This window comes from Gobius niger (assembly GCF_951799975.1).
Source record: "Gobius niger genome assembly, chromosome: 5".
In the NCBI taxonomy this organism is placed as follows: Eukaryota; Metazoa; Chordata; class Actinopteri; order Gobiiformes; family Gobiidae; genus Gobius; species Gobius niger.
Window position 1 is genome coordinate 8645179 of NC_136856.1, and position 23641 is coordinate 8668819.

At 40.6% G+C, this 23641-nt stretch overlaps 1 protein-coding gene across 1 annotated transcript; it reads right to left on the reverse strand.

The window, feature by feature from the left end:
* Window positions 1-1893: 1893 nt before the first annotated feature.
* On the reverse strand, window positions 1894-19491 carry LOC306962883 (endothelin receptor type B-like). The gene is made up of 7 exons (XM_079556254.1): window positions 19021-19491; window positions 8751-8863; window positions 7483-7687; window positions 5458-5607; window positions 5246-5379; window positions 5056-5164; window positions 1894-2305 (listed from the first exon to the last, which is right to left on the reverse strand). The coding sequence occupies exons 1-7, from the start codon at window positions 19405-19407 to the stop codon at window positions 2162-2164; spliced, it is 1242 nt and encodes a 413-aa protein (XP_079412380.1). The 5' UTR covers window positions 19408-19491; the 3' UTR covers window positions 1894-2161.
* Window positions 19492-23641: the final 4150 nt, after the last annotated feature.

Consider the following 23641-nt stretch of genomic DNA (forward strand, 5'->3'; position numbering starts at 1 on the left):
CTTTGTGTCTCGTGAGGTATCGAAGCTAAAGACTGATCCCAGCTGAGTTACTGCAGGTACATGTGTAGAGCCCTTAGGCACGTTATGATTAAAGATCTGTCACTTGGAGTAATACGACGTGATTATATACATGTGGTTTCAGTAGATAGTCTCTATATACAACCATCAATGAAGCGAATGATGCAGATTTCTCGTCAGACCAGCACATCGTAAGGCCACAAGTGAACCTTTTGTCCTTAAGTTAAGTTGGTGAACTGGGCTTTCAAGTCTCACGCATTGGCCACATCCTGCATTTCTCACGCGGAAAAACTTGCCTTAAAGGAATATTTCAGGGCCTCATTTCCTTGTAGAGTGTTGTTGATTTCTGGAGATTTCTTTTTTTTTAAATTCATGCAGTCCTTATATTTGAAGAGTTTAGTGGTGCTAGGCTAGTGCTAGGCTAGTGCATGTCTATGGTAACTATAGCCTGCATTAAAAACAGTCTGACCCAAGCACAGAGCACCTGAGGCAAATCACTTATAACACCAGACTACCCATATAAATGTCTGTGTTGACTGAATCATGTTTGAAATATAGCCATTTTGCATTTAAAAGAACTTATGTTTGAGCAGCATCAGCTTCCTGGTTGTAAACTACACAGCGAGTGATCTGCTGGGTTACCGGATCTACAGTAGTTTGTTTACCTGCAGCCGACATTACTACACGTGGAATTCACAAAAGAGCTTTCTACAAATCAGATATGGCAACGTTAGGAGGACGACTTCATGATTTTGAAGAGGTTTTTAATGCAGGATACTAGTTACCAGGGGCTGACTGGCCATATGTCCATTCTGGAAGAGCACAGAAGGGCCACTGGCTCTAGGGCCACCAGTCCCGCCTCAACCGAGCTTTACCCAAATCTAAAAGCTAAAAAGAAAAGCATCAAAATAGCGAGAACAAGAGGATGAAAAGTCAACAAAACATGAGAAAAACGGCCCAAAAAACTACAAAAACGTGAGAAAAACAAGACAAAAAATTATTAAAAAAACAACAAAAATATGACAAAAATGTGGCGACGTGACGAAAAGTTTCCATCACTTTTGTAGGTCTTAGCTTTCAAATGAGGCGTCACATTGTTGCTCTCCAGTTGAGAAGCTTGTAGATTTGGGTAAAGCCTAGTATAAAAAAAACATGAATCTAAAAGGAATTCCCTGGGGTATGGTGTACCACAAGGTTCAATTTTGGGACCATTATTATTTATCATTTATATGAATGATTTTGCTTCTGTTTCTACGACCACCTTTCCCGTTCTTTTTGCTGATGATGCCAATAAAAAAAAAACAATAATAAAAAGCCGAACTGGGGAAAATGCACTCGTTAATGTTAAGGCGGGTGGTAAGAGGTTAAAATATGTATTTGTGGAAGTGCACAATTACGCTAATTTGGGCCAGGCTGGTCAGAGTCCAGGGCTGTTTTTCAGTCCCAGTCCGCCCCTGCTAGTTACCAGAGGCACGCGCTAGCCTAGCACTAGCCTAGCACCACTAAACTCTTCAAATATAAGGACTGCATGAATTCAAAAAATATATATCTCCAGAAATCAACAACACTCTGGATAACTAGGAAATGAGACCCTATGGCAAAATACTGAAACATCACTTGTTATGAAGAAGTGATTATGTTTTTGGCGACTTACATGATTAGCCACTCACTTTGGGCTCCTCCCATACGCAATGCGACATCGTGATGGGAAAGCGGGACTTACGACTTATTTCGAGTGAGCTTTGCAATTATCCTCCCTGTCGTTCTTGCTGCATTTCCTGCCCAACCCCATGATTGTCTCGCGCTTGAGCTGTTTGGCGTGTTTCTTGTTTGCCTGTGATCGGAATCTATCAGAGCAGTAGCAAAGCTTTCTTGGCGTTGTCAATATCGATCAAAAGTCGTCCAAGGAAGGCACGTGGTGAACCGGTGAAAGGTCATGCAAGTGAACGCTGGCCGTTTGCTATCGGTCTAATTTCTACTGAAGTCAACGCTTGTCCTTCATTGTCAGAAAAGAGGAAATGTCGAGTCTTTTTGCTCTCTTCCTTCAGTGTCGCTGTCCTTTCCTATTGTAGAATCACCCTTTAGGCTTCAGTCGATCTGCAGGGCTGTCCGAAGTCCGTACGGTGACGATATTCCCATGTTTTTATGAAGAGGAGGAGTACTTTTGGCTGCTGGATCGAGAGCTGGAGCGGTCGAGTCCGTTCCCGTGACATGAGCCCTTCCAGCTGCGCCCCGAGCTTTGTTTGTCCAGAGGAGACGTTCTGTAGCACCAGCAGCACAGGCACGACTGGAGGACAAAGAAATATTCGTTTGTTTGGTCACACTTTGCTTCACAGCACAGAAATATAGGATGGAGATGCCAAAATGGCGACTAGAGATGATTTTCAGTGTACAGGCAGCAGCGATGCCATTTTATCGCCCAAATACTATAGTTTTAATGCCACAAATGCAAAAAAAATGTACATGTTTTATTTCTCAAGATCAGCAACAATTAATCAAACAGAGGAATAAGGGGAAATCTCAATATTCAAAAGGGAATTGGACACAACGGGAAACCTTGGAGCGAATAAATGTGCACAATTTTAGCCAAAACTGCAGCTGAATGCGTTTTGAACCATCATTTTTGTGTCTTTCTTTCTGTATCATTATCCTCCAAGAAATTTACATGAAATGTCCATTTGACTTCAAAGTTGCTTGTTGCCATGTTTCCATATTAGTACCAAGAAAACTATCCATGTTTCCTGGTAATTTACAGTCATTGTACTGAGTTAAGGTTGTTATAAACATTACCATAAAATAAATTAGGTGTACTGCTCATGTAAGCTCTGGTTATAAATGTCTTCTCCAATGTTTTTATAAATCTGCAGCTGCTTTTTGACAAAACCAATGATGTCGGCCACTAAATATTTATTTAATTCTTTAAATAAATAGCCTGGTTCATAATTATATTCTTCAAGGTAAGCAAATGCCCAAATGTCTCAAAACGTATTAGCCCCTCTTAAACTAAGAACATTATTAGAGCTTTTCTTTCACAGTTTTTTTTTTTTTTTTCATGCTTGTCAAACATTATCTTGTAATGCACAGCCAATGTTTGTGCTTTCCAAGTAAATTGTGTTTAGTAACAAAATACTGAATATTCGCCTTGAAATGTATTTATTACTGGTGGGACTCGATTACAATTTTGAATCATGTTAATTATGGCCTTTGTAATCAATTAATCGCAATGAATTGCTTATTTTTTCGAGGTTTATTTTAGATGGTTCTTTGTATTTTCCAACGTTTTAAGTTATTTTAAAGGCACACGGCGTAACAATGCAGTGGGTATTAATCAAAGAATGGATCTGGATGTGGTTTTAATCTCAAATTCTGCTGACTTTAGTCAACATCTCCATGGAGACGAGCTGCAGACGCACCCACTCCTGTCTCAGGAGAGCCGAGCCGCTCACAGCAAAAGCACATGTTTGTTTGTACATTTATGAGGTATTTTTCAATGATGAAAATATCTGTCATGAAATAACTGCTTGTATTTCAATTTAGTTTATTGGGTGATATTTTACGCGGTGTGGCTGATGTGGAGCTGTGAGGTCAGGCCTGTGTGATCATTTCAAGCACTTCAAAGACAATAGCAGTTTGATTTATTTTGGAGAATGATCTTCAAAAATAACTTCATATTGGCTTAACTGTGTGAATAAATAAGTTTGACAGTTTAATTGCTTTTTGGCTTTACACTGTGATCGCCCCGAAGCGACGTCTGCAGGAAAGTTAAGTGTGATTTATTTTGATATTTTTAATCCCATTAAACCTCATGTAATGAATTAATCGGAATTAATAAAAAAAAAAAAGTCCCAGTCTACTATTGTTGTTGTTAGACTTTGTCTAATCAGAATATTGTATTCTCAATACTTAGAATACGTTTGTTAAGTGGTGACGTCACAGCTCTACTTCCGGGTTCACAGACGTGCGAGAAACTACAAAAAACTCTTTAATACCACAATCAATATTTCTGAAACTCAACAGAGAGTTACTGAACATACTCATTTATCAGGCCCAGTAGCCAAAAATGCTGCACCTACTGCTATAAAAGTAATATTTAACTAAATCGTTACTTCCAGTTTAGCGGAGATAAATGCTAATGGCGCAGCAGCTACGCTAACCCCGGAAGTAGTGACTAAGTATACGTTTTTTAGCAGTAGGTCCTGCATTTTTGGCTGATGAGTCTGAGAAATAAGTAGGTTCAGTAACTCTGCTTTGAGTTTCAGAAATATTGATGGTTGTTTTTAAGAGTTTTGTATGTTTTTTTCTCGCATATTTGCAGATCTGCTAGTATCCGGAAGCAGAAGTCGTGACATCACACTTAACAAACGTATACTTTCATGTTGATTTGCATCATACGTCGCTTTTATACATTAATATTTATTAATGTATAAAAGCGGTGTATGATTAATGCTATGAACTTATTTAGGAATAAATTAGGAATGTAAAAAAACACTGCAAATGCACACAGCCCAGAGGGACAGAGCTAAACCCCCCCCCGGCTATACTTTCTGATCAATGTTATGAAACTGAAATTCAATGATTTACAGAGATTATTCCTTTGTTTCTAGAAAAGTAACTGTATTCTAAATACCCTCAAATAAAAGAGTAACTGTACCTGAATACAGTAACTCAAAATTAGCATTCAAAATACGTATTCTGAATATATGTATTCAGTTACTACCCAACACTGTTCATATGACAGTGGAGTCCTGAAACTAATAAAACAGAAGCTGAACCCTCTCCCTTCCCTGCCCTCCCACTGCTTCCACCTGCCTTTACAAACTGTGGACCCTGATCTCTGAATCCACCCTAGTGTTTATATATTGTGTGCATATTTTAACATTTTAGATTTAAGGGAATGAGAGTAATGTCAGTCCAATGCTCGGTATGAACTGTGGTGAAACTGACAATAAAGCTGATGTTGAACTTTGACTTCGATAACTTGAACTGCCTTATTCAAATTGACAGCACATTAATCAATGAGTCCCTGACCCCCGTTACCTGGAAGCAGTTTTTAAACTTCTGGCTGACGAAGTACAGGGCGATGGGGTTGATGCAGGAGTTTAGTGACGCCATGTTGATCCCAATGTAATCCATCACCAACAGGAAACTGCAACATTGACAGCAGTGAGGATACTGTATGAGCCACAAACAATAGGATATTATCACATTGTTATCTTGGGGGCTATACCTCAGCAGTTCACAGCGGTTCGGGTCGTTCTGGTCGTAGATGGTCTTTTTCAAAATGCGGCTGAGGTGAAGGGGCAGCCAGCACAGGGCGAAGATCAGCACGAGGCAGAAAACCGTCTTGGCTACTTCCCTCCGCTGTGGAGAAAACATGTTATTGTTGGACTGAGTGACGTCATTAGAAGTCGAAAGTAAAGCGATTGTTTGGGCGTTCACCTGCTTCATGTGGTCGTTGAGGGCGATGCGCATCCCCTTTTTACGGCTGAGCATCTCGCAGGTCATGAGAGTGTAGAAGACAAAGGTGCAGGCCAAAGGGAAGCAGAAGTAGAAGCCGAACAGCCACCAGTCCTTCACGTTCTGGTAAAACTGAGGGAGCAGTAGGTCACAGTGTGTTGTGAGAAAACGACAAAGGAAGTTCGACAAAATGGTCGTTTTGGGATGGTACTGAGAGACCACAAAAAAAAAGCTTGATGGCTGCATTGCTGCTTAGTCTAGTTAACGGCAGTGGGTTAGTGTGAATTTTCTTTTTTTTGTTAAATGGTGGAGCAACTTTGGAGTAAAAACCTATACTTTGAGGAGAATCATGAGCATTAATTATTAGAGGACGACTGATATTTGGAGATTTTACATTATTGGCTATCGGCCCAATCTAGCGCAGATAAAAGCCGATATCTCCGGGACCAAACGTGATAGAGACTTCCTGTTTCTTGCATTGGAAAGAGCAAAGTCAGGGATTTAATTGCTGTCAGGGATAGATCGACCTTTGTATTCCCAACTCCTAAGCAGGACAAGCTCATCATATGTTTTACACTGTCTGACCACCTGGATTTAACTGACTGTTCTGATTTAGGGTTGCTGCAGTCGGTCAAGTCTAGGTTCAGCAACACTATGTGCCCAAAGACCAGATCAGTTGACGACCTGAATATCCTGAATGACCCGGTTATTCCATCAATGGATTTCTTCTTCCCTGATGGCACTGGGACCAGTGAGAGGAAAAGTATGGAATTTCTCACCTTTCTGCCTAAATTGGTCCTAAAATGTGGTCTGATCTTTACTAAAATCATAAGAATGAGTAAACGGTGTCTGCTTAAACTAATACCACCCAAACATTTACATTTTTATTAGCCATCACTTGTAAACATTCACAGGACAGCGAGGAATAAGTTAGTGCACCGCCTGAATCTCGCTGAACTGCAGCAGTTTATGTTTTTCTTGGTGAGGCAGTGCATTTTCAAAGCTGTTACTTGTATTTGGTCCGAAATGATGAAATCTTCAGCATGTGTAATATAGAAACATTAGGCAAGTGTTATCAATATTACCTCAGTCCTGCTCTTTTGCGCATGCCGTTCAACAGGACTGATTTTGAACTAAATCAAATTGAATTTGTCTTCAACACTTGCTCACTGTAAAATAAGTCTAGGTTTCTCTCATCAGAAGATCAAAAAACAAAACAAAAAAAACAAATCCAAGCCCAATTTCCTCTTTAGTCTTTGGTCCTAATCCGATCCTAATGTGAGACATGTTTGTCAGTCAGCGTGCAGCCAAGAAGGAGTGTGCTCTGGAAAGTGTGTTTCATGTTATCAAATCAGCGACAGGTTCTTGGCTGAATTTGAAACAGATATCTTAGATGCTGCAGCAGAAAAAGACCAATTCTGTTCCCCTTCAGCAAGTGATTCGGCCCCACAGATAATCCCCACTCCCTCCGAGAACATTTTGATACAAAGATTTCAATCAGCGCAACATTGTTAACACATGTATAAAGCAAATTAATGGCAGATCATTGATTAGACTTGATGAGATCCATGATTTCACTTCCCTTTTTTTAATCTATAGTTCCCTTTCTATATTTTCATCTCTTTGCACATGTGCGGGGCAGCCTTTATAAAGTGAACTTTTGCCAAAACATGACTCATTCTGTCAAGTCGATTAGTGCTCACTTTCTTGTGCCGCGGTGAGGAATTTGATAATGAAGTGTTTTAGTGAAAGCACTTGACAGGACCTCGGCCTGCATTCTGTAATTGGGCAGAATGTTCTTGCTCTTAAACCATGACCACAGACTTTAAAAACTTTTTGAAATGAAAATAAAGGGATTCTCTCTTTCTTCCACAATCCCTCACCCGTCAATCTAAATTCGGACTTCACGTATCGTAATACTCAATGCTCATCTTGGTCCTCAACTACCATTACCATAACACACTAGCATAAAAAAGAGCTGTTTTAGTTATTTTTTCCCCTCCGTACCTTCATGAAGCTGGTGGTCTGCTCTGGGTGCAGCAGACACACGCGCAGCTTGTTTCCTCTGTAGGGGATCTCCAACATGTCGAAGGCCAGAGCTTCAGGGACCGCAAGAGCCACAGCCACCAGCCAAATGAGAGTCACCTCCACCGCCTTCCACAACGGGATCCCCATGCCCTTCACGCGGCTCCACGACGTCACAGCATGGTACCTACGGGCAGGAACGGGCGCTGACTTTAAAAAGGGTATTGTTCCAAAAACATAATGAAGCAGTCACTAATTCTCTCATAAATACAGCGCTTTATTCGACCCCCATCGGGCACTTTAAGCACTTACAAACCAAGGTATCATTTTCCAATTCTTACACCAATGTTTGCTCCCAAAGTGTGGGGTTCACACAATAGCCAATACAGGCGTCATCAGGCCAAGGCCATGCTTACCCCAAATATCAATGTATCGTTTGTACACAATCAATGTAGATTGTAGTTGAGAGTTCTTTTTTTTAAATTCATTTTGACTCTGTTGTCCCTTGTATAAGGCAGGTAATTTGGGTTTAAGGTTCAACTATTCAACTATTTTGGGGGATTTATATTGGCTGTAGCCGATATGCACAGCCAATATTTTTGGACGATTTTTACAATCCTACAATCCTGTGGATGATGCTTCTAAACTGTAAAATGTGTCAGTGTTGAACTGTGATAGCAGGAGGCGCTGTATTAGGGGCATAGGGCTGATTTATTCAAGGCATTCCTGTTTAGTAGATACTTCAGATCGAGCTAATTTTAAAGAGAAAAATCAGCAGATTCCAAAACAAAAAACGGCTCTATCTCCTATGGTTCCGAAATTATAAGCACAAGTCTGTAAGAGCTTTTATCGGCATTAAATCGGCCGATGGCCGATATTGTAACATACTCCAATATCGGCCTGATTAAAAACCACTGCATAACAGACGTTGTACGACAAGGCTAGAAATCACGATGTTTCCAATCAGGTGGTAAAGGTGTTGTTACTGTGATTAAGTGACTGGTCATCAGAGAGGTGCAGAACCTGCTGAATAAGATCATTGACCAATGGCAGAAGTCACAAATACAGTATTACAGTATAGTATTATTGTGATAATTTACCAGCTCCGGGACATTTTATTTTTTTCTACAAACACTAAATCATGACTTCCTTCAGTTTCCCGCAGTTCTCACGATGATCAGTTTCTAACTCACTGCTCAGTCTAACCCCCTGAATCTCCCGTGTTTATCGCGGATGTCTCGTCCACTCACCGGTCGATGCTGAGCGCGCACAGGCTCAGGACGGTGATCCCCACGGAGGCCTTCTGGATGAACGGCATTAGTTTACAGACGTACACCCCGAACGGCCAGTCTTCTGCCAGGAGCTGTGAGAGACGACGAGAGACGCTGCTGTCAGTAATAATCATTTATAAATGCATAGTTACAGAGACGCTCACTGCATTTGGAAGAACAAGCCTGAAGAAAGTGCAAAGAGGGCTTTATGCCGCAGCACCTTAACAATTGCTTTCCAAATTGTTAATTGCAACCTAAGCTCTGAAGTATAAGGCTGAGAACATTTCAAAACCAACACCAAAGAGACACCTTCAGCAGGACATCTCCATCTATTCAGTAAGATCTTCTTATTTCAAATACAAAAGGGTTGATTATACTTAAAGGCCCGATACAAGATAAGGCTGGGCAACTAATCGATTTAAATCTAATTCCGATTTTAATAAGGGTCGAGCTCAATGATCTCATGGCCCGTTTTAATCGACGGGATGATTGGCCAGTCCTGTCGCATTTAAAAAAAAAAATATTATAATAGTCTGGAAGCCTGATCAAGCCCAGGGAATACTCTGACTAACAAACTAGAAGGCACGGGAAGTGGATCTGCGATCTGGTGATTTTAAGTGTAAAATCAGCAACAAATTGGTGCCAACTCGTCTAATGGGCAAAACAGAAACATGCGAGGAGCAAAACTATCGATTGCTGTATTTGGACCATGTGGATTATTTTGAGGCCGCAGCTGAAAGAATTGTGGATTATCTGGACTTTTAACAGTAAATTTGATCGTCTTTTATATATAAATGTGCTGTTTACTAGTTTTTCTTTATGCACATTCTCACTTTTTTGCAGCTCCTTTGCAGATGTTTGTGTTTTGTGCAGATGTTTTACTGTGAGGCTAGAAGTGTGGAGCTTGTCTTTGCTGCTGAGTTAGCCACAGTTTTCAGTCTGTTTCATCTATTTATTTGCTAGTCCAGAAAAAGCCTCATTTATTGTCGAAAATCGAGATCGATCAACATGGGGAAAATAATCGTGATCCTAATACAAGATGATTTTTTTTAAAATTACAAATAAGGAAAGCGGAAACCACTACATTAAAATGGCAGTTTTGGTTCAAATTTATTCTTCTCTCTCCTAACATATTTTAGCATCCAAATTATTATCAGGAACACGTTTATTGGCACATTTCACAACTTGCGGGGTCACTTTTCAGGGTCACATTCACAAAAAGCTTGAAAACGAGCCTTGAAGTTCATGAATTTATTAAAATGCTTTACAAATCAAAACCAAACATTCTTACTTCAAGAAGATGTAACTAATTGTTTGGATTAGTTTTATGAAAAGCAGCAGATCTGTACAAACATATCCTGCTGAGTACTATTAACTACGATATTGTCTACGATCATTTCAATCTTTCAATCCTTCTAGTTTCATTACAAGAACCCTTCTGTTCACGGACAGCTGCCATTCATCTGTACGTCCGTCTCCGATGAGGTCCTCTCTGTAGTATCTGTCATCTCCTCCACCGCAGAGCGTTCACGCCGCTCTTTTGCCCCGAGTCTGGAAAGAATCATCGCCTTCAAACCGCGGCTGGGACCAATCCAAGCAAGCTGTTTCCCATCCTCCCAATCACTCCGAAATACTTGTTCTATCTACACTAGGGTGCATCAAATTTACATGGTGAAATTTTAATTCCAAAATATCAATTTGGCTGGCATTGCATTTTGTTCCTATTCATATACAAATGACTTTTGTAAAGTTTTGTGGAAATCCATTGAGATTTAGGGGTACCAACTAGCACGTGAACTTCTGTAAAATATCGAAAAATGCGCAATTTTTAGTCTATTTTCCAAAAAGTTGACCCAGAAAGGTAAAATAAGGTTACATTTTACACAGAAACATGTTCTATAGGGTAACTCAAGCAACATTAGTGTGTCTGTCCTTTGGGAAACTTTGGGAATTTCTTAGAATTGACTTTTCTAGATTCTTCATTTACAACAGCTTATAGACAAATGAATGGAGGGCAATGGGACATCCTCGCATGGCCTGTGAACCTTCCTTGTGGGTTGGATCCACACCAACATTTTAGTGTTTCTAGGTTGGCTAGCCTGTATCAAGTTTGTCTAAAATCTGTTTTATATGTTGTGTGATTCTGGTCCAAACCCCTAATGGAAATCACGGACAGACACGTTAGATCCAAAACAAAATGTTTTGGGCGCCATGTTGGAATGGATGATGCTTCACATTTTTCTTTGTCATCTAATTGATTTTATTGTTACCATAGATATAACTGGATATAGCTGGTGTTTCATTCAGCCCCACTCATAGTTTTGGTCCTGAGTCATATGTGAAGCTTACATGGATGCTTCTCTGAAGCCTGTTCCTTAAAATATGTCACCCAGCGTTGTCTCATGGGTCATAGAGAGTTATAGAAAAAATATAAATCTTGCTAGGCTTTTAAACTGTTCTAGGGAGGTCTGAAGTCCCAAACAGAATCCTGTTTACCACCCCTGGTCACCAGAGGGTGGTACTACAGCAATGTCAGCTCCATGAGGACCATAGAGAAGGGCTTTCCTCGCCCATTGAATTGTGAGACACTTAAAAGGACAAACCCTAGTGGAAAATCCATCCATCCATTTTCTTCCACTTTATCCGGAGCCGGGCCGTGGAGTCAAAAGACAGAGAAGAGATGCCCAGACTCCCCGATCCACACAGACCTCCTCCAGCTTTTCTGGGGGGACCCCAAGGTGACACCAGGCCAGCTCAGAGACATAGTCCCTCGAGCGTGTCCTGGGCCTCCTCCCAATAGGACTCCCACCCTGTGAAACTCAATTGGGCCACCTGCATCCACGATCTTGTCCCTTCGGTCATTACCCAGATCTCATGACCATAGGTGAGCGTGGGAACCGAGATCGATCGGAAAATCGAGAGCTCAGCTCCCTCTTCACCACAACAGTCCGATACAGCGACCACATCACTGCTGAAGCACCTTTTTCATGGCCTTGGATTTGGAGGTGCTGATCCTCATCACGACCACTTCACACTCAGCTGCCCAGAGCACGCTGAAGGTCCTGATTTTGAGGCTCCCAAAACGGACACCCTCCGCTTGGCAAGCATGCATCGCAAGATCTGACAGCTGGCAGTGATGATGCCATCCTTACTGGTAATGCTAGGGACCAGAACAAAGACCAGGCTGTGACTGCTAGTCTGGCTTGGACCACTTGGTGAGGGCAGCATCTTAGCTGGATCCTGGGGCTTTGTTTGTTTTGGGCAGCCCGTAAGGAGCAGTGGGCAACGGCAGTGCCGCCATGTGGAGCCAGGCTGATGGTCAGAATCACTTGGCTGAAGGATTCACCTATTATACATGTTTTTAGTGGTAGGGGAAACCGGAGTATCCCGGAGGAAACCTATGCAGACACGGAGAGGGAGAACATGCAAACTCCACACAGGAAGGCCCCATACGGGTGGGAATCGAACCCAAGACCTTCTAGCTGTGAAGCACGAACACTAGCCGCTGTACTACCGTGCTGTCCGTTAGTTGTGTTGTAGAGTGCCTGAGAATGAAAATGATACAAGGACAATATAGGATTGGGTATCTTAGCATACCTAGTATCACTATGATGTATTATGCATGCATGAGCCTCAAATCTAAGCTCTACATAGTCAAATTCATCATAACAATGAGAACCTACAACAACATCACTATCAGAGGCACTGCACTCACAAATAAATTAATGTGAATTGAACAGCTACATTGCTACACTCAATAAATTTGAGACTTCAATACTCTGAATATGATATTTTCTCAAAATTACTGTTTTTGACAAGCTTGATAGCTTTGCTAACATATTTATGTCCGGGTTCGATTCCCACCAAGGGACTGTGTGGAGGTTGCATGTTGTTCCCGTGTTCGCATAGGTTTCCTTCGGGTACTCTGGTTTTCCCTACCACTAAAAGTGGAGGATGGGTCAAATGAAGAGAACACATTTCTCTATAGACATTAATAAAAGGAACTTAGTGTAACTTAACTTATCCAGCTAACTGTTGCTAGCAAGCTAACCTAGATGTTGTGAGCACGAAATACCTCTAAATATGACTACATTTCACTAAAAGCATTTCAATATACAAAGAAACAACTGCAGATATGGTAATGATATGTAATAAGAGTACACATACCCAACACAAACTTATAAATACCTTATAAATTACCTCAGAGCTCTATGGTGACCGGTTAGCATCATTGCCCCTTTATCCACAGAAACACATGTGAGTTGGCACCCCTAAACCTTGATGTATTGGAAAAATATTTTGCATGTGTTGTTAAAACATACATTGGAACACTTTTGGCACCCAGCCATATCAAAATTCAAAAAAAATATTTTTTGATGCACCCTAATCTACACATTTATCATCCTGACTGATACAGAAACACAGAAACACTACAAAGAAAGACTTGTTTTTTTTTCATGCAGACAATCCCTGTTTCAATCCCTGTGAGCCTGAATTGGATGAAAAAAATATTTATTACTTTTTGATTGTCAACTTTTATCTTTCTTTTGAGACAATTTCCAGCTGCTTTTCTGTCTTGGCTAGCCCCGCAATATATCAATATCACTTGCTTTATTAAGAACTAAGTAACTTGTTTACCTTAATAAATCCTTTTTGTAGTCCCTCTGGGGGTCATACTTGGGGGGCCTTTCATCTCCCCCTGGTGTCTCTGGCCAAAAAAACACAATTGCAACTTTCCTGCATCCGGGAAGCTATCAGGCTAACGGGCAAGGCTAACTGCGGGCTAGCGCCACAAACAGTATTTACAGCCAAGTTTGAGTGAAAAAAAAAAGTCCATGGTGTAATTAGATGTACAATATCCCTCTCTCCCTTTGTCTTTTCTGTCAGCGTAGTATTTACTCTCACGGACAATTAATGAGTAAAAAAATGTAACTGCTTTAAAGGGATTCAGGTTTGAAAAATAGTAAAACTGTCAAACTCTAATTCTCTTTCTAACTAGGGGTGGGGGCCGTTACATTATTTTTCAAGGCCGGTACTTTAGCGATACCTCAACGATACTTTTTTCGATACCTATGTCAAATTATATGACATATAGAACCATAAAACAAATGAATAATGTTAATTCATTCCCTCTCCTTCCATTTAATTTCATCAACATTTGTATCAGTTAATTGTGGTGAAGCAACCAAGAAACTTCCTTTAAAGAGGGGGTATTATCCTTTTTTCAATCACATAGCACCAGTCTATATCACACTACAATGATGACCAAACCTTCTGTTGGTCTGTAAATGCAGTAAATTAGAATAACTGCCTTGTATAAAATGTCTCTCTCAAAATGGCTGTAGTGAATGTCTTGAAATAGGCCTCTGTCTCTTTAAGAACCTCTGAGCCTTTCAGACACGCCCCCTCCACACGCTGTCTGTGGCATCAGTGGGGAGGGGGTTCTGCTGAGGAGCAGTGGTTGGTTACTCGGCTGGTGACGAAAGCTCGGAGGCGTCTCCAGGAGGTGGGGGCGTTCCTAGGAGGACTCAGGCAAACCTATCCCTAAAATGGCCGCCATCAGAGTTTTTACAGATTACTCAAAAATACGTGAATGTGCCAAGGCAACACTTCAGGCATGTTTTTAATGAGGGAATGACATAATAACATGATGAAAAGCTTGAAAAAGTCGATTTTACATAATACCCCCCCTTTAACTACAAAAGGGCCAAAAAAAAAACACTCCTCAACACCCCTCCCCTTTATTTCCAAATTGTTTTTAACTTGTGTTTTTTTTTGCCCCCCCTTTCTCCTAGTTATCCATTCCAGTAGTACCTTAACCTTTTTTTTCGAGACCATATTACGCCGCTCTAGTTTTAACCTCGTTTAAACTTGACATAGTGCTGTCTTTCATGGGGTTCAGTTCTAATTTGCGCTGGAGTCTGGAGGTAAACTTGATTTAGTCCTGGGTAATTTGTTTTTGGAATGTGGCCTTATTGGTCAGGACAGAACAGTGTGAAGGGGAGTGAAGCGAATGGAGAAATTCCCAGAGTCGGGGCAGCAGCATTGACCACTTTTATCAGCTACGTTGTTAAAGCTTTAGTTCTGCAAAGTTTTAGTTCTGCAGAACCTTTTTCAGACACTACTCTGTGGTTCAAAAAGAAAAAAAATGATCTGAAGAAGGCTCTGCCAAAAAGCAACCTTTAAGTCATAAATAAACCTTTAGACATCGGCTACTTGAGTGTGCGATGCTGCTTTTTGGAATTTTGAAGATTTTCCTCTGACATGATTTTCGGCGTGCGTCCCTGTTCTTTATTATTAGCTCTGCATTCACTCATGTGTTTTGACAGGTTTTTGGGCATAGCCTTTGCTATGCCCAATCCCGTCAGATCTTGGAAGCTAAGCAGGGAAGGGCCTGGTCGGTACTTGGATGGGAGACCGTTTGGTAACACCAGGAAGCCTGGGGTGAATGTGGTGTGTGAGTGAGTGGTTGGTGGTGGTCGGAGGGGCCGATGGCGCAGACTGGTTGCCTCGCTTCCGTCAGTTTACCCCAGGGCAGCTGTGGCTACAACAGTAGCTTATCACCACCGAGTATGGAGTGAATGAATAATGACGACAATGTAGCGCTTTGAGAAACTTGTTAATACAGGCTTGTAAAGCGCATTACAAGTGTAAGGCATTATTATTATTATTGTTTAGATAGAACGTCATTAGATCTGATTGAGTCCACGTTAAGTTTCAGTTTAGACAGGGGGTGGGAGATGTTGACAAAAAGGAATGTCTCAATATTCTGGGGGACTTTCTCAAAGACGATGATGAAGTGATATTTATCCAAACCATCAGAAAAAGGCGAAAATAATGAAGTTAAAAGTGCAGGAAAAAAACTATAGGTCGACCAATATGGGTTCTTCTAAGGCCGGCAAAGTTTTTTATTTATTTATAATGGCCGATGCTGATATGCTCGGCCAATATTTTCGCTCGATATTTTTGGTTGATTTTTCCATGTGTCTGGTTAATCCTGTCAAAACATAAACACTTGGCCTATTTAATTTTATTGTTCTAGGTGATTCTATAGTTATATTTTGCAGAGCGATCAAAAATATAACTGCAGAGGTTTTAAACTAACTCTGTGATTAAATTCTCCATGTTCTTAGCTTCAAAATGACACACAGCATGTCCATATTCACTGAGATTTAACTTGTACTTAACCAAATTGTAGCAAACCAATTTTCATTGCGAGGTTTCTCAGCTCCCCAGAGGCCTCGGGAGTTGTGGAAGCCCTGACTTTTCCCTTTCCAACAGTGTTCATTTTGACAACATATTTTAATTTATTTTTAGTCGAGATTTAGTCGAAATAATCTTTTCAATTTTAGTCTAGTTTTAGTCGACTAAAATTGCATGTCAATTTAGTCGACTAAATGTAAGACTAATTTAGTCGACTTTGCATTGATAATATTCATTATAATCATATTTAATCTGGTTCCTCTGCTTCATGGAGCTGCTCCACATGAACAAAGCTCAGCTGATCCTTTGGCAGAGAATTTACATGATCTGAGGCTCTTTCAGACGGTCAATAGAAGTTTGGATGATTTTAGTCTCTCCTTTTCATTTTTATTGAGTCTTATTTTAGTCGACTAAAATATCTGGACATTTTAGTCATAGTTTTAGTCTCATGAAAAACTTTTAATTTAGTTTTAGTCCAATTTTAGTCGTCAAAAATATCACTTTGACTAAAATTAAGACTAAATATTTTAGTCGACGAAATTAACACTGCTTTCCAATACAAAAAAGGGCAGGCTCTATAACTTTCAATCCCGGAGATATCGGCTTTTATCGGCACGAGGTCAGCCGATAGCCGATACTGTAAAATCTCCAATTCTATAAAACCTCTAGAAAAAACAGGCTTAATTCCCTTTTTTGAGAGACTGCACATCAAGAACACTTTATTTTAAATTTTTAGCAGCAGTTTTTGCAACTTTTGTGTTGATTTTTTGGGAGATATGCTCGATATTGTACATTTGCATATCTTCCAAATAGCAATTTCAATATCATCTTAGACCAAGTTAAGTCCTGTTTAAGTCTAAACCTGCTTTTAGTCTTGTGGCTCAGTTAAAATGTAGATCTGATAGAAGTTTGATTATTCTCGCAAGTTGTCGAGGCTTCCATCCATCTTCTTCTGCAGTCTGAGCAGAGACGCCCCAGACATCCCTATACTATCCTTCTTTTTATTATTTAAAGATGCCACCAAAAAAGGCCAACTGTTTCCTTGGGCGCGACCCTTTCTTTCCTCAGTTGTTTTCTTGTTTACTGACCGTCCTTGGCGTTTGGTCCAGACGGAAAAAAAAAGAAGTCTCTTTGGAAACAGGAAACCAAAAAGATCACTCAAAATGTCCCCACCAGACCGCAGCAATAAAAGTCTAATCAAGCGCAGACCCACAACACGGCGTCTCAAAGCTGGTCCCACATGGCTCTGTTGTAAAGGAGGATATTACAGCTTTAAAGTTGTCCCATAAAAGACTTTGCTGCAAGTTCAGTAAGAAATGGAAAAAACGCAGCTTTATTGAAGTATTTGATTAGGTGTAAAACGAAAAGTGTGGTTTGTAGAAACGTGTACGGCCGATTAAATGGTTTTATTATGAAGCCAGTACAAAGGAAAAGTCATTGTAGCGACTTTACAGTTTCCTTTGTGGCGAAGGTTATCTGCACTTTGAGTTCTCTCACAAGTTCTTGGCCCGTTTTTTTCCTTCAGCGTTTAAGCGTCTGCCTGATTATTTTCACCAGGGCTGCGCCATTTTGGATTCTTATCTATGGCATTCTTGAAACTTTACTATTTGTTAAAGATTGATGGTGGCTTTGTGCGTTCAGGAAGAAGTGCAACACGCTGGAAATAATGCTTCTCTCTTTGTTTATCTGAATGAATAGCTTGAAATGTTCTTGAATTGATACAATTTATGCTGATTTTGAAGAGGTTTGGACTGTCTTGAAATAAGAGCCAAAGGAGTAAGCATGAAAATAAGAGAAATGGACTTGTGCACTTCAAATAAATAGGACAAAATCACCTGAAACTAGACAAAAAAGCAAGAAAAAACAAACTTCAACATCAGCACATCAGCACATCAGCACAAATTCAAGCACTTTTAGGTCATTTTTGATTCCAACCTGGAGAGGGTTGCCCTGTCCTCCCACACATTCACTGGGAGGGAGGGGAAATCATTCACATGGTTTGACAAATAAAAGGTTTGACTTTCAATTTAAAGGGGCTAGATGCAAGTTGGTCATTTTATACTCATCACTGCCACCTCAGGTCATACGTGTAACTGCAGCTTCTCTATTAAGCTCGTGCATGACGGCACTTCAGACCCGAAGTAACATCTTTTTAAGTGACAGTGCAGGATTTTAGAGGCTGTTCTGGTGAACAGTTCTGAGCTCATTCTACAGCGCACCCTGAGATCATCCAGCGGTTGTCTCCTCCAGTCCCCCCCACGAAGCTCCGAACTATGGGTGAGAGAGCCTTTTGTTCAGTTGCACCACGGCTCTGTAATAGCCTCCCCGTGGAGCTAAGAGGAGTGCAGAGTCTGGGTTCATTTAAAGCTGAACTAAAGACATTTTTATCTAGGAAAGCTTTTAAGTGTTAGTTTTATAGTGTTTTAAATGTAGCACTTTGAGATTAATTCGAATGAAAAGTGCATTATAAATTCAATCTATTATTATTTTTATTATTATTAACATTGCTGGAACATGAAGGGGGACGGAAAATACATAGTTTTTACATTTTTAAACTCTGCATAGTCCCGTGTTCATCACAATGTGCAGTAAACCACACCGCAAATCGAAACTGAAAGATTGTTTTTTTAACCTCTGAACCCTCGACTTGACCAAGCACTTTTTCTCCAGTTTGACTTGACTGAAAAAGCAAAAATAGTGACAAAAATGATACAAACATTGGAATGAAAACGCAGTCAAAAAAAGCGTCAAAAACGCAACAAAACAGACGACAAAAAAGTGTCGACAACGTCCTAACTAGTTTTGTAGGCCTTAGCTTTCAAATGAGGCTTTACACTGGCCTATAGACTGCAAGCTCCAATTGAGAAGCTTTTAGATTTGGATAATGCTGAACCAGAGAAAATTAAAGTTAAGAGGTTAAGTTGATTAATTTATTCCCACAACTGCCAGCAGGAGGAGCCCCAGTCAAAGTCTTCACCAGCTCTGTCATTTCAATGCCGAGGCACCCAGAATCCTGTTTTTAAGGGCGATATTGCAAAGCTCTTACCTTGAATACATTGATGGGGATGGCTATGATGATGTAAAGCAGGTCTCCCAGGGCCAGACTCCCGATCAGGACGTTCGGCCCGTTCCTCATGCACTTGTTTTTGTAAATGATCCTGAGCAGCGTGGAGTTCCCAATGATCCCCACCACGAAAATCAGACAGGAAACGATTGTGTTCACATATTTGAAGGCGTATTTGATCTCCGTGGGTTTGATGCACATGGGTGGAAAGGCTCCGCGGGGTCGGCCGGGCTGGGGCGGCGGTCCCGGGACGGTGTCGTTGGAAGGGCTCGCGGTTTCGGAGATTCCTGGGGAGTCTCGGGTGATTCGAGCGCATTCGACCCCCAAGGTCAGGACCGTCAGGAGGCAGAGCAGAGCGGGGAGCCTCATCTTGAAACGATCTCACAGCGCACAGATGGGACGGTCACATGCAGAGGCTTTCACACAGCGGGGCCTGCTCGAGGATGGGTGACGTGGACCTGGAGAGAGACGCAAAAAATACCATTATATATGCACAATGTTTGCAAACTTTCATCTCCTGAGACCTGACAAGCACCCTCGAATCCAGCTCATTTGCAAGGAAGTGTTTACTAAAATTGTGGGAATATTTTCATGCCTTTTCACTTTTTTGTGGCTTTTATGCTGCGTTTTCGTCTTATAACATGGTTAAATAAAATCACGTTGTTTTTTAACGCCAGATATCACAACAGGAGTTGCCTCGCAGGGCTGCACCAAACATTAAAACTGAAACTAATGAGCAATGACCGAAGCCCAAACAAATGTAATGTTTAAATAAGCAGTCAGCAGCAGATGGACACATTCCCCTCCCACGTGGAAAGGAAAACAAAAACTCAAAGAAGTGAACTTTAAACTTGTCCAAAAGTTCTCACATTTGAGGGAAGAACTAATGGGTTTAGGACCTGGAGATGGATATTTGGTCACAAAATATATTATACAGTAACTTCCTTTATAACTGAGAGCCTACACAGACATTTTACAGTAACGTCAGCCTTTGTGATGTGCTAATCGCCACTAGGGGGTTGGGTACCGTTACATTTGTTTTCATGCCGCTTCTTTAACGATACTTGGTTTTCGATACCGATACCTGAACGATACTTTTTACCTATGCTAAATAATTTGTCATATAGAACCAAAAAACTAATTGATAATGTTAATTCATCCCTTTTCCTTCCATTTCGCATTGAGTTGCCTTGTGTACGAAATGCGCGGTATAAATAAACTTGCCATTTCATTTCTTTTGCATTTGTATCATTTGTTAGAGGTGAAACTAGTCGGCTGAAAATATGGTTTGACCCCCAAAAAATTGCTTTGCTTTTTCAATGTTTTTCTGTAGTATCAGGTGTGCTTTATAACATACTAAAAGTCTACCACAATCTGACCACTGGAAAGGTCTAATTTTCAAGATGGCGTCCATGAGGGTGGCCAAATCTTTAAAATGCCCATTACTCCTTTATTATTCATCCTGGACAAGTAATTTTGGTGTCTAACCCCATGTTTTGAGTATCTAGGAATCCAATAGGCGTGTTCAAATTGTAGTGACATGATTACATAATTGTGAAATAGAAGATAGTGGACAAATACTAGTCTATATACTAACATTGAAGAGGTTGTCACGGCAATGCCACACATTTTCAATGCAACCTTACATTGCTTCCCAGACACTTAGAGGGACATGGGGGGGCTCATTTTAAAGCCCCAACCCTCTTCTTCCCAACGTAAAAAAGGTAAGTCTCTACGACATTTACTCGCGGAGATATTCGCTTAAGTCGGCGAGGCGAGTGACCATGTTGGCCCTGAACTCTCTGTTATCTTAGCATATTAGCATATTTGTTAACAACCAAGAAACTTCCATTAACGACAAAAGGAGAGAAAAAAAAACACTCTCCGAGTTTTTCCCCCCACATTTTTATCAATTTTTTCCCCCCCAAGTTTTGCTCCAAATATTCCCAGTTTCTCCCAATTTTTATTTCTCCCACTTGTTTTACCCCATTTTTTTTAAACTTGTGTTTCACTTTTTATTTCGTTTTAAATTTTGATGACCAACAGCGGTCAAAACTTGAAAGAAACTATAAAGATTTTATATTTCTTTTCGGGTTTCTGCTTTCGTTACTTAAAGCAGTACTAAGTAACTCTTCCCCCTAGAGGCCATAAGCGCAACTGCAGGTGTAGTAGCAAGTTACGATTTTTTAATTTATTAATTGTCTTGGAGAGTAGACAGGAAAGGCGAAGGGAGAGAGGGTTACTGTGCATCCAATTATACAATAGAAATATTTTTTTTCACTCAAACCTGGCTGTAAATACTGTTTAAAGCAGGGGTCACCAACCTTATTTCAGCTGAGGGCTACTTTAAGAGCATTAAGTTGTTCGAGGGCTACCAGTTAAAAACAAATCTTAAAGACTTAAACGTACACTGTTCACTTATAGGATATTGACCCCATATTATATTAAAATAGCTTTATTTTAAACTCATACTGAGTCACAAGAACCGAAATAACTGTAATTTTAAGAATTAGATTCAAGAAAATGAAGAAGAGAAGAAAGAAATGTTTTACACTTTAGAAAAAGTCCCAAGGGCTACTGAACATGCCCCAAAGGGCCCCTGGGTGCCCGCGGGCACCACGTTGGTGACCCCTGGTTTAAAGTGACGTTAGCCCGCAGTTAGCTTTGCCCGTTAGCATGTTAGCTTCTTCTTCGTGATTACATTATTGTGTATTGCTTTCTCCGCACCGGGGGCAGTCAAGTTGCAAACATGGTTTTCTGTCCAGAGACACCAGGGGGAGATGAAAGACCCTCCAATCATCCCATAAACACTTGTATTACCCCCACAGGGACTACGGAAAGGATTTATTAAGGTAAATAAGTTACTTAGTACTGCTTTAAATTTTTTTCGGTATCGTTTAATCTCTTAACTCCCGCCTGAACCGAGAGCATTTTCTCCAGTTCAGCTTTACCCAAATCCTTCAGGCCAGTGTAACGCCTCAAGCTAAGATCTACAAAGCTCATCTAAATGGATCTTTTTCCTCCCGTCATTTTTTTCCATCCTTTTTTGGGGGGTATTCAACTCATTTTTTTCAACTCACTTTTTCAACTCACTTTGTCATTTTTTTAAAATCATTTTTTTGGTCATTTTTTGGTCACATTTTTGTCTTTTTTCTTGTCTTTTTTTGTCTTTTTTGTCACATTTTTGTCATTTTTCGTCACTTTTTTGGTCAAAGTTTTCTCACTTTTTTGTCACATCTTCATCATTGTTTTCATCTCAGTTCTGTCGCTATTTTCACACCTTTTTTCCAGAAGATTGGGGTAAAGCCAAACTGGAGAAAATGTGCTCGGTTCAGGTGGGAGTTAAGGGGTTTACGGTAACCCAGCCCTACTCAACATTCAAGTCCACGTTACTGCATTTGATTTTGCGAAACCTATTTTTGTCTTTTCATCCCGTGCATGCAAAACACGGTGAAGACACGAAAGAGCATTCATTTCACTGATTTGATTGGGCACACAGTCTGTATCTGATAAGACCCTGCTGCAGCCTGAAGTGCACACCGCGATTCAGCTCCGACACGGTGAGTTTGCAGCTCTGTTTGAAATCTAAAGAGAAACTGCGGGAAAGCGGTGCAGACTTTCACACAGGAGCCGGGCCTTTGTGAAGCGCTGCTGGCCACACATGTACAGTCAGAGTCATTAAAATACCAAGGGCTGCTGCGAAAACCATTACTCTGTGGATGTGAGCGACGGCGAGCGCTGCGGTGAAGTGAAGCAGGAAGTGGAAGATCACCGACTGTTGCAGTATTTACAAAAGCAACAGACGTGTGTTTTATTTGGCTGAATTAAGTTTTTGATCCTTTGAGGTGCATTCTCTTTTTACATCATTGTGATTCTAAACAGATCCCCCACGTCCTGGACTGAATGTCAAATCAAAAATAATAAAAACCGGCATTGACACTTAAACTTCTTATCTTAACACCAGAACATTTTCTCCAGTTTGGCTTTACCCAAATCTTTACCCTCTTTGTAAGCTAAGGCCTACAAAATGGATCCTAACTTTTTTGTGATGTGTTTTCGCCATGTTTTTGTCACATTTTAGTTGTATTATTGTTGCTTTTCTAGCTTGTTTGTGTTGCTCTTTGGTCGTATTTTTTTTTTCACCTTTAAGTTGCGTTTTCATCCTCATTTCCGTTGCTATATTAACGTTTTTTCTCACAAAGCTTTTAGATTTGGGTAAAGCCAAACTGGAGAAAATGTGCTCAGTTGCTGATGCTGTGAAGTGCACCTGCATACCACCTGCATCACCTGTAGGGCCCGATATTAGGATATTTTCGATATCGGCAGAAATAAAGGCCGGTATCTCCAGGACTGAAAGTTCACAACTTCCTAGGCCTCAGGGGAGCGGAGAAACATCGCAGTGGAAATAGTTTGTACACCTATTTTACATATTTTAGTTTAGAAACTTTTGTGTATAATTTCGGAACCACAAGAAAATTGAAAACAGAAAACAATTTTCTCTTTCAAACAAGCTCCATCTGAAGTACCTACAAAACAAAATCATACAGCGCCCCCTGCTGTCATTCAACACACAAACAAAATACCCGATAATTGTTTAGTAGTT

Excerpts from the sequence above, each read along its gene's own strand:
- LOC306962883 (XM_079556254.1), bottom strand. The coding sequence starts at position 19,407 with ATGAGGCTCCCCGCTCTGCTCTGCCTCCTGACGGTCCTGACCTTGGGG. Across the intron at positions 8,864-19,020 it reads TCCCCATCAATGTATTCAAG|CTCCTGGCAGAAGACTGGCC; the intron begins GTAAGAGCTTTG and ends CGTCTCTCACAG. Across the intron at positions 5,608-7,482 it reads AGACCACCAGCTTCATGAAG|TTTTACCAGAACGTGAAGGA; the intron begins GTACGGAGGGGA and ends CTGCTCCCTCAG.